General features: G+C 46.9%; 1 protein-coding gene across 1 annotated transcript in view; it reads right to left on the minus strand.

Moving 5' to 3' along the window:
- The window catches only part of LOC131419146 (SLIT-ROBO Rho GTPase-activating protein 3), a 248,436-nt gene that overhangs the window by 27,787 nt on the left and 206,958 nt on the right, over positions 1-13,691 (minus strand). The window contains exons 15-17 of the mRNA XM_058564009.1: positions 6,302-6,436; positions 3,291-3,396; positions 2,858-3,085 (exon numbers count right to left, since the gene is read on the minus strand). Of these exons, the coding sequence (XP_058419992.1) occupies positions 2,858-3,085; positions 3,291-3,396; positions 6,302-6,436 (469 nt within the window). The remainder of the gene's footprint in view (positions 1-2,857; positions 3,086-3,290; positions 3,397-6,301; positions 6,437-13,691) is intronic.

Consider the following 13,691-nt stretch of genomic DNA (forward strand, 5'->3'; position numbering starts at 1 on the left):
GGGCTTTGTATCTTCACACTGCCCTCAGCCTCCTGCGGGTGCCAGCTCAGCCCACCTCTGGGCCTCGACCCAGATCAGATGCAGGCCCTGACCTGTCTTCTCCCTCTGACCACCTACGGACCTTCCTAATAGAAAACCACTCCCAGCCCTCTCTTCTGGAAGCTTCCCTGAATAACCTCCCCCATCCGCCCCAGCCCTGGAATTTGCTGGGCTGTCTCTTGGTAAAGGTTGTCAATGCCTAGGTGCTCTGTAAGATCCAGAGGGCAGTGTAAAACCCTAGCATCTTTCCTCGGAAGGACCACAGGCCAGAACAGAAAGGAATTTTGGAAGTACTGTGAGTATCCATCCAGGCTGGCTCCCTGTCTCACAGCGGAGGTGACACACCCAGCGAGGTGGAGAGAAGCTCACAAAGAGCAGGGTTCCTCGGGGTTGCCTCAAGACGCTGCATGCGAAAGCCCAGATCAGTCCCAGTGCTGCGAGCAGACTGGCAACCACGATGGGCACGGCGGGAGAGTGAATCCAGGCCCGGGAAATTTAGCTGTTAATGCCCTGGGATAACTTCACCGGCTGCCACCCCCTCGCTAGACGAGAAGCTTCTGGAGGCCGGGTTCCTGCACCTCGCCAGTCAGTCCGTTTTTTTTATTGAGCCATTGATGGAGTCCTAATAGACGCCAGGCACTGTGCTAGGGAGGAGGGGCACACTGCTGGGTACGGTGGACACGGACCCTGCCCTCATGGGCCAGAAAATAAAACTGGTGCAAGCTGAAATGTGTTACGTAGGAACAAATGAGCAGAGGCAAGCATAGCAGAGGAGGCCTCCAGAGGGCGGTCAGGGAAGGCTTCTCAAAGGAGGTAACATTTACAACGCCATTTAAAGGAATATGGACTTTATCATGAAAAGTTCTCCGTTGCCTCCTGGATGAGGTCCAGACTCTGCACAACGGATTGTTTAAGACCTTTCGTAACCTGGCTCCTGCTGGCCTGCGGAGCCTCCTCCCTCACCATTCCCTCGGCACATGCAACACTCTGGCCACACCAAACTGCTCTTCATTCTACTGAATGCTCCAGGTCTAGAACATTCTTTGCCCACTCCTCACCTGGAAGACTCCCATTCATCCTGCAGGTCTCAGCTAAGTCTTTACTTACTCCAGAAAGATCTTCCTGACTTCCCTACAGTGGCTCAGGGGACCCCACTTCTGGACCTGTTTCCCCCTCCACCAGAGCTCCCTGCATCAGGCGTTAATCCTGTCCAGGTTAGAGTGCTGCCCCCACACGGGGCCTGGCCCAGGACAGACACTCTGTGAATGTCTGTTTGTTGAACGAAGGAATGTTGTCCACTGGGATGAGACCCTCAGCCAAATCCCCCTTTTTGGCTTTGAAAATGCCTCCAAAATTACCGTGTAGTTAATACTTTTCCTTTCTCATGGGACACAAATGGGATTAAGAAAAGTGTGGTTATTGTATATTGTTCTATGAGAAGTACACTCAGATCTGTAGATCCCTTCCCAGAACACTAATTTTATATATATATGGTGCAGCAAGAAAAGAAAACTGGTAATGGTTGCAAAAACTGTGTGGAAAGCTTCTCTTTGTCCAGAAAGTGTGCTTGCTGGCTGTTTGATGTTTGTGTCACAGAACAGGGACAGACCTGCTCCCAATGCCTCACATGAGGTCAGAGAGCTGTGAGCAGCCATCGCCGGGGCCCAGCATTGCCTGCAGGGAAGTGATGCAGGGAAACAAAGGGGCTGGAACGTCCCCCTTCTTTGAAGCGGTTGCCCAAATATGCCCAAGAACTAAAGTGAGTCAAGAGCCCAGGAAGGTTTGGACAATCAAAAGACAAACTCGCCGGTAGGCACCTGGCTGAAAACAGTGCGGGTGATACCTAAATATAGAGCTGTGTGCCGTCCTGGATCAGGAATAAAGACAGAGAAGGAACCCTTTGACTGGTCTCTGTCAGTTGGTGTCCTGAATTTTCTGTCTTCACCACATTTTTAAAAAGTGTCCTATCTTTACTACATTTTACAGTCTTAGCCTGGGGAAGGTTGTCAGCCCTGATTTTGAAAGGTTCTAAAATATTTCTCCCAAGACCCAGTGTAGCACCACGTACGCAAAGGTGCCCAACTAGCAACTGTTGGCCTAGTGTGGAGCTCTCAACAAAAATGAACTCACTTTGTCTGGAAGATAGAACTCCTAGGTGGGAGGGGACAACATCAAGAAGTGTCACTCTAAATTCATGAGGTTGAGATGGGGATTATTCACGCCCCTGCTGCCTGACATGGGCTTTCAACTCACCTGGCCAATGACAGCATTACATCTCCTAACCAGTGTGACTAGTTCACCAGACCCAAGCCTCAGCAAGGAGACAATTTTGGGGCTTGTGTTGAAACATTTGAGAAGGAGAAGCTCTTTTTCCCCTAGGGATGCTGAGAGAATGGGCTCTAAATCTAGAGTTGCTGGATGCCTTCTTGAAACCACCAGGGGCAATTCTGCCTGAGAATGAAGCCAATGGAGAAGAAAGCAGAGCTGAGGATTGTAGGACCGAGTCCTGATGATAATGGTTGAACCCCTGGATCCAGCTATACCTGAAGCCATGCCCCTAGACTTTTTAGTTAAGTAAACTAGTAAATTCCTATTTGCTTTAAGCCATTTTGAGTTCTATGTCTGTCTCTCATAAGCCAAGAGAGCCTTGAATGATGCTATCTTTCATATCAGGCTGCTGCAAAGCTCAAATGAGAAAATGTATATGGGAATACAGATTATACAGCAGTAAGAAAATCAAACGTTTTCTAACTGTTCCTCTTCAACAGCAGCAACAACAACGATGATGATAATAATATTAAGAGGAGTGGAATCTTACCAATATTCTTCCCCTCCAGCCATGCATTTTTCATACACGGGTCCCTCTAGCTCCCGAGGGCTGGGGAAGATGGCTTCATGATGAATGATGATGGTTTTGATGACTTCGTTGACGTGTGCCTGGCAGGACACAGGGTCCTGCCCATCAGGGATGTGCATGAGGGTGGGCCCGAAGCAGATGGCCAGGTTGTAGGGATCCATCATGTTCTCGTCGCTATACTGTGAGAGGCTACAAGAGAGGGGGTACCCACACGTCACCTGGGAAAGACAAGTCCTCCCCCTGGGGTTTCTTTCTTTTGGGGGCTCTACTCAGATCCAAGAGGGTTCCATGTTCTGTTTTAAGAACAGCTGCACCTGTGAATGCCTGAGGACACCCCCTCCCAAAGGAGGCCAGGGCCGAGGCAAAGAGGGGCCCCCTTGGCCAGGCAACTCACTGGTTGAGGAAAGCGAAGAGGTATCTCATGACCACGATGACCACGCGGGGAAGGGTGACGAGGATCTGTTGGATCTGGTGCACCCTCTCAGCTGGGTTCTCCAGTTCTGGAACAGAAAGGGGCTTTTCAGGGTGTTTTTTGTCCTCAGAGAGCCAAGTAGTCACCATTTGTGAGTCCCACCACCTAGGTCAGCCCACGTGGTTCAGGAGAGCCAGTTCTACTCTCAGTTCTGGGGACTGAGATGTGACCCTGGCCTGGCCACTCAGAGCATCGCATTCCCCTGGCCACAGGGGTGGGTCCAGGGAGGGGAAGGGGCCTAATCAGGACCAGCTGGAGTTGACCCTTGGGACTTTGGGCCAGAGAAACCCAGAGAGAGGTGCCTTCTTGAAACTGGGTAGAAGGACGTCTGGAGCAGCTGGGGGCTCCCAGGAAAGAAGACCCTGCCTGAAAGTGAAGCCAGTACAGAGCCGGAAGACACAGATTCCTGCGGATGTGGGTGAGGTCTGGGTAAAGCTGGGCCTAAACTTCTCAGGTACGTGAGCCAATACATTCCCTTTTATGGGTTAAGCCAGTGTATGTTGACTTTCTGTCACTTGCAACCTATGAGTCCTGATGAACACAGGCAGGGACCAATTTCATTAAACTCTTTGTAAACACCAGCTGCAGCACAGGCCCGGCACATAGCACTTGCTCAGGAAGTGACTGCTGAGTAAATAACCACTTCTTGAGCTATATATTGGCCAATGAGCCTAGCAGCTACTAGGGGTCTTGTCTCTGACCCATTTTCAGGTCAATCCTCTAGAGACAGACATTCGTATTTTTACCAGTCAGGCCAGGGGTGGGAGCAGTAAATTGGGTTGGTAAGGAGAGAAAAGTGCTCTGTGGGCTCTGACTTGTGGAGAGGAGAGCTGGCGCTAAGAAGAGCGCGCTGCCAAAGCTCTGATGTGTATCTGCATGGAGGATGCACAAACCCATGTCAGTTTCTTTTTCAGAAGACATGTTTTTTTCTCACTTAGCCCCTCTCTCCAGCTTCCACATTCGGTCAGCATGTTCCTTCTAAAACACAATTTTTCCTGTTTCTCCTCTGCATCCAAAGTCCTTCATGCTGGGGCTTCAACCAACCTTGTCTGCCTCGTCTCCTAGCCACGGCCCCTTCCCAAAGTATCTGAAGATGATTTAGAGCCATACTTCTCAAATGAAGTGATGATGCACTTCTGGAGGCACTGACAAATATATGGGGGCATTCTTTGGGGTTGTCACAGTGACTGGAGGGTGCTACTGGCATTTGAGTTCCAGAGGCCAAGGTGCTAAATGTCCTGAATGTGTGGGACACATAAGGCACTGCTCTACCGTTTGAGAAACTCTGTGCCAGGCCTCCTTATCCACCATCTCCCTCTCACAAAGGACTTTGCTGCCCCGGGGCCTTTGCACACACTGGTGATCTCTCTACACTGCCTGGCACACTCCAGCCTACCTTCACGGTCTGGTTCCAGGAAGCCTTGCCCAAGCCTCCACAAAGAGTTCAAGGCTCTTGCACACATATTGATTCCATCGCCCCTCATACAGGTCCCTCCAAGTCCTCAGATTCAGTCATCATTGCCCTAGTACCACCTCCACTATTATTTATTAATTTTGTTTTCCTTAAATGTATTTATTTAAAAAGGAGATTTTACATCACTCTGTAAATGAGAAACCAGGATCACTGGTCATAATGAGGAGGTAACATAAAAATAGATACTATGAAAGCAAAACAAAGCTACTAAATTATAGGTAGACATTGCTGTACACAAGTTTCTAAGACCGAAGCCCAGCTCTCTCTGTTTGGAAGGAAGATTGATGTGTAAGGTTTAGTCCTTAATGTAATCACAGGCTTTGGAAGGGAACTAGGAAGGGACTTTTTTTCTCATGGTGTGATTCAAGGTGTGCAATGTCATGAGCTTGCACCAGAGGTCAACATCCTTGTCCACTCAGCGCTCTGCTCAACTGGACTATCAGGGCTTCTGGAAACGCTGGCCGAGTAAGTGACGTGGGGCTCAGATAGGGTTGGGTTTGAGGCCTGGAATTTCTGAGACGTGATTTGGAGCTCGGAGCGGACCTGGCAAGGAGAGCAGGAAGAGGTGTGGAGGGCAGAAGGTGAAGGAAGGATCTTTTACACAAGGCAGCTAGAAGGGCTCAAGCCTCCGTATGCTCTCGCCACCTCCTGGGGCACTTTCCTGGCTGCAAATATCTCTCAGAGCATTGTGAGAAGCATGCCTAGTGAAACTGGGTATGCGGGAATTTTCTGTAAGGCAAATTAAATTTAAAAGTTCATTCCAAAACACTACAATTCTAATACTCTAAAATTCAAAATTTATTCAAAAAAAATTCCCAAAAGTTTGCCTTGGATTTTGGCATCTTACAATCAAGGTGCCTTTACTTCAGCCCCCTAGACTGGGCTCCTGCCTTTATCCACAGAAATACCAGTCAAAGAGGACTCTGATGGCTAGCAATGCCAGAGGAAGGCCCCAGTCCACTTATTTTCACCATTTCCCTTGTTTGCCATGTTGCTGACCTGACTTCCAAACCTTCTGTGGCTCCCTATTACCCAAGGGAAAGATCTGGAATCCTTGCAAGGCATTCAAGGTCTTCCCTCTCTTGCTCTACTTTATCCTTCCAGCCTCTTGCACTATGCACTGGCCAGGACACCCTCCTGCTGGTCCCACTGGTCTGTGTCCCCCCAACTCTTCCCAGGATCCATGTGTCCACTCCTCTTGGAAGACTCTCTTCACATTATTCTCCCTTAGCTGTGATCTGTGACACCAAGTCTCCCTCTGCTTCTCCTCTGAGCTCCTTCCGTACCCAGGTGTGTACCATGCCTGTTAGCCCTGCCATGATAAACCATCTTGTTATTTCCACAACTAGGTTTTAACTCCTATGAGGAGAAGCGCCACACTGCTTGTGCGGTGATGAGCCCGTAGTGCAACTTCAACAGATTGTCAAGGAATTGATCATCCCACCTGGGAAATACTTACTAATAGTAGATATCAAATCTTGAAACCTTTCCTTAGGAAAGAGTGGGTTTTCCAGTCCTCGGAAATACAGTTTTAAAACACCAGCGACTGAATTGATATCTCGCTCATTTTGATCATCCACAAGGGGGTCTTCCCCTGAGAGGAAACAGGAGAGGGTGATTCAGCTTGATAAGGAGGCAGGGAACGTGCAGACGCCAGGAGAGGTGACCTGGCCCAGCCCAAGCTAGAGGAGAGGCAGGTGGGACAGCCTCCCCAGCACAGCAAGTTTAGAGTTCTCCCTGCAGCTGAAAACGTTCAAGTGTATAGAAATGTTGTAAAAATAAAACAACGAACACCCATCACCCTTCACTTACACTCATCAACTTACACTCATCTTGCCATATCCGCTTTCTCTCTCTCTACTTATATTTATTATTGCTCAATTATTTGAGAGTATTTTGTAGACATCGCAACACGTCACTGCTAAATACCTCAACGCATTTCTCCTAAGAATAAGGTTATTCCCTCACGTACCCACACAACATTATTACACCCAAGAAAATTAACAACAGTTCCAAAACACCATCCCATATTTAGCCCACATTCCGACATTCCCAGTTGCCCGTGCCTTTCACAGAATTTTTTCAAAAGCTAAGATCTAATCAACATTCACACAATTCATTTGGTTGTTATGTTTCTTAGTCTTTTGACTATGAAACCCAACATTTTTTATTGTTAGTTTGCTTTTTATATTTATAATATTGACCCTTTTGAAGAGTCCAGGCCCATTGCCTTGTAGAATGCCTCACATTCTGGATTTGTCTGATTGTTTTCTCATGCTTGGATTCAGGTGAAATATTTTTGGCAAGAATACTACACGGGTGATGTTGTGGACACCTTAGTGCATCAGGAGGTACATGATGTCAGCCTACTGGCTACTGGTGATGCTAAGTTTGATCACTGGGCTAACGGGGTGGCCTCCAGATCTCTACATGTAAAGGTACATTTTCTCCTTTGTAATAATAAGTGTAAAATATAAAATAGTTTTGAAAAAACTAAGTAAGTGATCTATGTGCATGTCATTGTGCTCAACATGTTTCACTCAATGCTTTTAGCATCTCATGATGATTTTTGCCTAAATCAATCATTACCCTGGGGTTGCAAAATGGTGATTTTCTAATTCTGTCATTCATTCTATATTTATTAGCTGGCATTCTTCCCTAAAGAAGAGCTTTCCCATGTCTCCTCACTCCTCCTCTTATTATTATTATTTATTTTTTGCATCTTTATGGACATATTTTTGTAGTTTTTTACAACTTGTTATAATCCATTACCATCCCTATTCTTTGGATGCTCAGATTGTCCCCAATTTTGCCAAGGGGAGCCCTTTCTTATGTCCTTCTGATGTGACCTCTACTGAGCACTTCCTTGCTTTCTGGCACAAAAGATGTCCCTGGATCAGCTTGTACTTTCCTTGATGCAGATCTGAAATCAACATTTCTTCAAAAAGCTCTGTTTGCTTTTTGTAGGGAATGGTATTTAGAAACCAAGACCTAGGTTCTCAGTGTGCTCATTGCTAGAGGAGGGCCATAAAGAGCTTCTAGGCCCTTTCAGAGGATACAGTGAGAATATAAATATATGTTTGCCACGAATTCACACTGATATTTTCAATTCACATTTAAGATACAAGGTTTTCTTTACCTTCATTTATTTTGTATTTGCATTTCATTTTTCTTATAGTGAAAACTATGGTTCTGAATAACATTAATAATTAATATATTTATGTATCTGCCTTATCCTATAATACACTTAAAGTAGTTCCAGAATTTTAATAGCAATATTACCACTAATAATAAATCTACTACATAAAATTTAAGATTTCTTTGCAGGGCTTTTGTTTTTGTTTTTTGTTTTTTTTAGTCCTCAGAATGTGTCCCACTAAAGATGTAGGGTCAGAAGACAGAAAGTAGATTAGTGGTTGCCTAGGGCTGGGGGCTGGGGTGTAGGGGACATAGGGACTGACTACAAATGGGTATAAGGTTCCTTTTTGGGATGATGAAAAGTTTCTGAAATTAGATTATGGCAACGATTGCATAACTCTGTAAATATAAAGCCACGCACTACGTAATGTTTTGGTCCATGACAAACTGCATAAACGACAGTGGTCCCATTAGATTAGTACCATACAGCCTAGGTGTGTGGTAGGCTATACCATCTAGGTTTGTGTAAGTACACTCTATGATCACACAATGACAACATCGCCTAATGATGCATTTCTCAGGATGTATCCCCGTGATTAAGCAACGCATGACTATACCAGAAACCATTGAATTGTACACTTTTAAACGAGTGAACCTTATGGTACATAACTCAATAAAGCTGCTAAAAATGTATGACCAGCACATGTTCAAAACTTACTCTCTATGTGGTTATCAACTTGATACACAACTTATTTGCAGCCATTAAAAAAAATGAGGAAAGGGGCCGGCCCGGTGGTGCAAGCGGTTAAGTGCGCGCGCTCTGCTGCAGCGGCCCGGGGTTCGCTGGTTCGGATCCCAGGCGTGCGCCGACACACTGCTTGGCAAGCCATGCTGTGGCGGCGTCCCATATAAAGTGGAGGAAGATGGGCACAGATGTTAGCCCAGGGCCGTCTTCCTCAGCAAAAAAAGAGGAGGATTGGCGGATGTTAGCACAGGGCTGATCTCCTCACAAAAAAAAAAAAAATGAGGAAAATCTCTATGAATTGATGTGGAGGGATTTCTAGAATTTATTGTTGAAAAAAGAAACAAGTATATGTAATAGTATAGTATGCCACTTACATCTTGTGTAAGAAATGAGGGAAAATAAAAAATTTGTATATATGTATTTGCTTGTTTTTGCAGAAACAAACACAGCAGGACTAATCAGAAACTAATGAAAATGGTTAAATGTAAATGTAGAGGGGAGAAGGATAAGAACAGGGCTTCTCTGCATGCAACTTTTTATCTGGTTTTGATTTTGAAACCATTTAAATGCTTTATATTTTCAAAATTGCAAATTAAAAAAAAAAAGGGATTTCTAAAAAGAAAAGAAATCAATCCCTAAATTTTAATACAAACAGAAGCAAAGTCATTTAAATAGCTACTCTATTTCATGGATAGACCAAAATCTGGTCACCAGTCTCCTACGGATTGACATTTGACTTCTTTCCAACATTTTGCTATTACAAATATTGCCACAATGAATAACCTTGTGCACGTGTTTTCGTATTCGTGGAGGGGTGTCTCTGTGGGGAGGTCCTGGAAATGGGATTGCTGGGTCAAAGGGTAAATACATATGTAGTTTCATCAGATATAGCCAAATTCTCCTCCATGGGGCTGCATCATTTTATACTCCCACCAGCAACACAAGAGAATGCTTCTTTTCCACAGCCCTGCCCATGGAATGTTGTCAATCTTTTGAATTTTTGCCAGTTGGACAGGGGAAAATGATCTCTCAGGAGAGCAGCACTTTTCAATGTAATTGGGGGCTGCTGAGCTAGTCCACCACCTGGAGTTTCTGTGGGGGAGGTGGAAGGACACAGGGAGCAATCTGACACCTCTCTGAAGGTACTGAGAGACGTCTGCACAACGGGCTTCTCCTTCTCCTCCCAGAGCAGCCCAGAGCACCTCTAAAGACTGGCAAGCAATGAAGAGCAGAACTGGAAACCCATTCCTGGATCTTTTCACTCTGCCTCCGTAGAAAGAGAAGGCTCGTTACTGCCAGGGCCTGTACTAGCCCCAACACGCTTTAGTGCACATTAGAGAAAGGCCCCCTTGCCTTCCCGAACCAGGGCTTGCAGCTCTCAGAGCATGAGCCAGAGTTCAGCTCCCACTTGCCCTCTGGGTTGAGCACCCTTGTGCAGTGAACAGCCTGAATGACTGTGTGTGGCGGCTCAGACACTGATGTTCCCTATGTCAACCTCTCAGATGTCCCCAGGGGAGGAGATGAAAATGCTTCCCTCACAAGACTTTCTCATGAAGAAGGAAGGGAGAAAACATAAAAAATGACTGCCTATACTGATATAGCACTTCTCAAGTGAGAAGCACATTTGCACATCTGATCTCTCTTAATCCTCACAGCAGCACTGCACAGCACTAAGGGAGGCACAGTTCCAATACCACCATTCTCTCCTTCTAGAAAGCTGAGGCCCCAACAAGTGAACAACTTGTCCACATTCACGTAGTCAAAAACTGACAACAGCAGCTCCCAGGTCTCCTAATGCCTGGGAGATAGTCTTTTTTCTACCCATGATTTTCAGTTCTATCTGTCTGCCTATCTGCAGGCATGCCTATCTATCTACCTACCTACACATCTATTTTCTTTCTTCCCTCCCTTCTTCCTTTATAGTTGAATCCCAACCTTTTTTTTCTTTTTCAAGAATCAAGTTCCTATGAATGCTCAATACATAGAACAAAGCTGTCTTGATTGAACTGGGGAAAGAGGTCCAAGCCCTCCTCCTCAGCCTCCCTGTCTATCCCTGTCGCAGCCCTTGAGGACCCCCTGAAGGGCCACTCTGCACTGTGTTAAGCTGTTCCCCTGTCATTACCACGCCTTACTCTTATGCTCTCAAGATGCCAAAGCATGTGGATTTTTTCCTCTGTATTGCGTATTAGATTCCCCTGTTAAGCATGATTAACATATTGACTTTATATACACACACACCCTCTGTTAGTTCTTGCTCTTCCTCCCAGCAGGCACTCAGTCCATAAAGGAGCCATCCAAACACTCCTTCCTCCTAGCCCAGGCCTTCAGCTTTCTGCAAGGCTAGTCAATTTTGGCTCCAGAAATGAATGGAATTCCAGAGCTCAAGATGAGCAGGATGATTTGTGTGAATGATGGGTTCCTCCAGGAGGAGAATGTGAGCTAAAATTCCAGGCAAGTCTGAGAGAGAGCTGTGTTCACAGTTTGCTAGTTGATGTCCTGGGGGAGGTAGGGTTGTTACTCTCAGTCAGGCCACCTGGGCATCACTGTACCCAGGGCAGAGCGGGAACGCACAGCATGTGCTTACAGCTCTAGGGGAACTTGCTGCCCCTGGGGGCATGGCAGGAAGCTGCAGGTGGCCTCTCTCACAAGGGCAGTTCTCTGAGGCCACAGGTCTACCTCAGCCGTCCTGAGGGTCCTCAATATGACAACCCCTCCCAGTGTCTCCTGGTCACACCCCTTTCCAGGGCAGGAAACAGATCCCAGAGGCGCCAGGTCCAGAGTCCAGCAGGTGTCAGAGCCTACATGACATAACTTCAGCCCCAAATCCAAACCCTATCTTGATCTGTGCAGGGTGAAAGGGCCATTGATTCCCTTTCCAGCCACCCTCCACATAATGAGAGACCTCTGGCAGCTCCCTCATCTTTGTGTACAAAGAGGAGAGTGGATTGCTTAGTGGGGAAAAACAGAGAGGTGCAAACCAGCCTGAGAGACAACAGCACCGCGGCTCGCTGCATGGCATTGCTAATTCCTGCCTTTTCCTGATTTTTCTCCTTCATTTTGACAGACGATTAGGGGGAGATCTCAAAACTTCAGTGGTAAGTTTAAGATTTATTGGCAGCAAAAAATAATGGTAAGAATAATAATCCCAATTAAAACCCTGGTTGACTCATGTCAGAGAAAAAGAAAGTGAGTTTAGGTATAACAAGCCAAGAATGGATTTCCAACTTGTTGTAATTTTTCAAAAGCTTAAGGAAAAGAGATCTGTGCTCCTTTCAACAGCCTTATGCCAGGAATGTAGGCAAGAACTTCGCCAGAGAGAGAAAGAAGAAAAAGACCCAAATCTCTTTGAACAAGTGGCAAAGGACAGGCAGCCTGCAGGGATTAGAGGGTTTAAATTTTAAAAAAGGAAGAAAGGAAAAACACACAATGTACTGGTTTGGAGAGAAAGTTCAGTGACAAGCTAGAGCATGTGGGACGTGAGGAGTGGGCGAGAAGAGAAATACTGAGCTGTGCCGGCTTGGGCCACCTGGTTCCCAGGGGGATGTGGAGAGACGATGCAGCTGAGCCAACAAGAGGGAGCTACTAGTTTCAGGAAACGTAGGAGGAGGTGACTCTGAGGGTCAGCTGGGTAAGGAGCCAAACCCAGGGCATTTGGTTGGTGAATGTCAAGAAACAGAAAAGAATAAGTGAGAAATACAGGCACTAGCCAGCCCAGAGAAGCCAGAATTTTCCTAAAAGAGACATACAAGGACCTATTCTTTTAGAATAAGCCATGCTTCATTGTAGGCTCAGGTGGAGCAGAAGGACAAGCCTGGAGAGAGAAGGAGATTCATCTGGGAATAATGGAGAGAGGGAGAGGAGCCAACTGCGTACGTGAGGCCAAGAAAAAGCAGAAAATGTTTTTTGCAGTTGAGATTTGGGTCAGGCAACCCCTGCCCAGCGGGGCTCTGCTCGAGGCAGTCCAAAGCTTATCAGGAGCAGAGAATTCTATCAAATTGCACATCACCCCTGCAAGGCACCCAAGCAAGTGACAGAAGGCACTGACCTTAGAAAATCACATTCAGGAAGGAAAGAATGCAGTGCTCCTGGGGTGGTACTGGGGTGGGGATGGGGCCTGGCTGCCTGGTACAACAAGGTTACTTACGGGACATGGGGAAGCAGGAAAATGCTGGGGCAGGGAGTGGGGGTTGCCGGGCTGGAGGCGCTGAGCAGTGAGTTTACCCATGAGTCAAGGAATTCTGTATAATGGGATGAGCCCAGGAGGAAGGAGCCAGCAAAGGTTCCAGACTATGGCTCTGATCATTTACAATGAACACAGGGCAGCAGGGGTGCTAAGGAGTTGGGGGAGATGAAGAAACAAAACTCTGGATTGGGCTGTCCAGTGTTGTCAACAGAAGCTCAGGGAATGATGAATGGCATTTCCATCAGGGAGGCTGATGGGGGATACCTCTTGTTCTGTGGCCTTTGCACATGCTGTTCCCTTGGTGTGGAAGATCCTTTCCCTGTCTCCCCTGGCTCTTACTCTTTAAGCCTCAGCTCAGGCATTTCCTCCTCCAGGAAGCCTTCCCTAGCTTTGCTGCTTTGCTGTTCCTCCCCATTCCACCCAAGCTAGGCTAGGGGATCCCATGCTCCCCAGTGCTTCCTCCATCGTTGCACTGACCATGCTGTCGGTTTACTAAACTGGCTTCCCCACCAGCAGGGACTGTCATGCCCATATTGTATTTCCAGGCCCTAGTCCATTACCTAGCGCGGTGTGGGGCTCAAGTGGATGAATAAATGCATGAGGAGGAGCTTGCAGCAGGAGAATTCTGGGACAACCTGGTTCTAAGTTCCCAAGGTCCTGGAGTGGACTCCAGAACTGAAGCCCCCCTGGACCTCAGAAGGCCACTGAGTACCACATCCAGCCAAATCCTGTTGTCTACACCCAGTTCTAAGCCAGAGTGCCTAGGGCCACAGAGGTCTGTGC

This window comes from Diceros bicornis, chromosome 2, assembly GCF_020826845.1.
Source record: "Diceros bicornis minor isolate mBicDic1 chromosome 2, mDicBic1.mat.cur, whole genome shotgun sequence".
Lineage (NCBI taxonomy): Eukaryota > Metazoa > Chordata > Mammalia > Perissodactyla > Rhinocerotidae > Diceros > Diceros bicornis.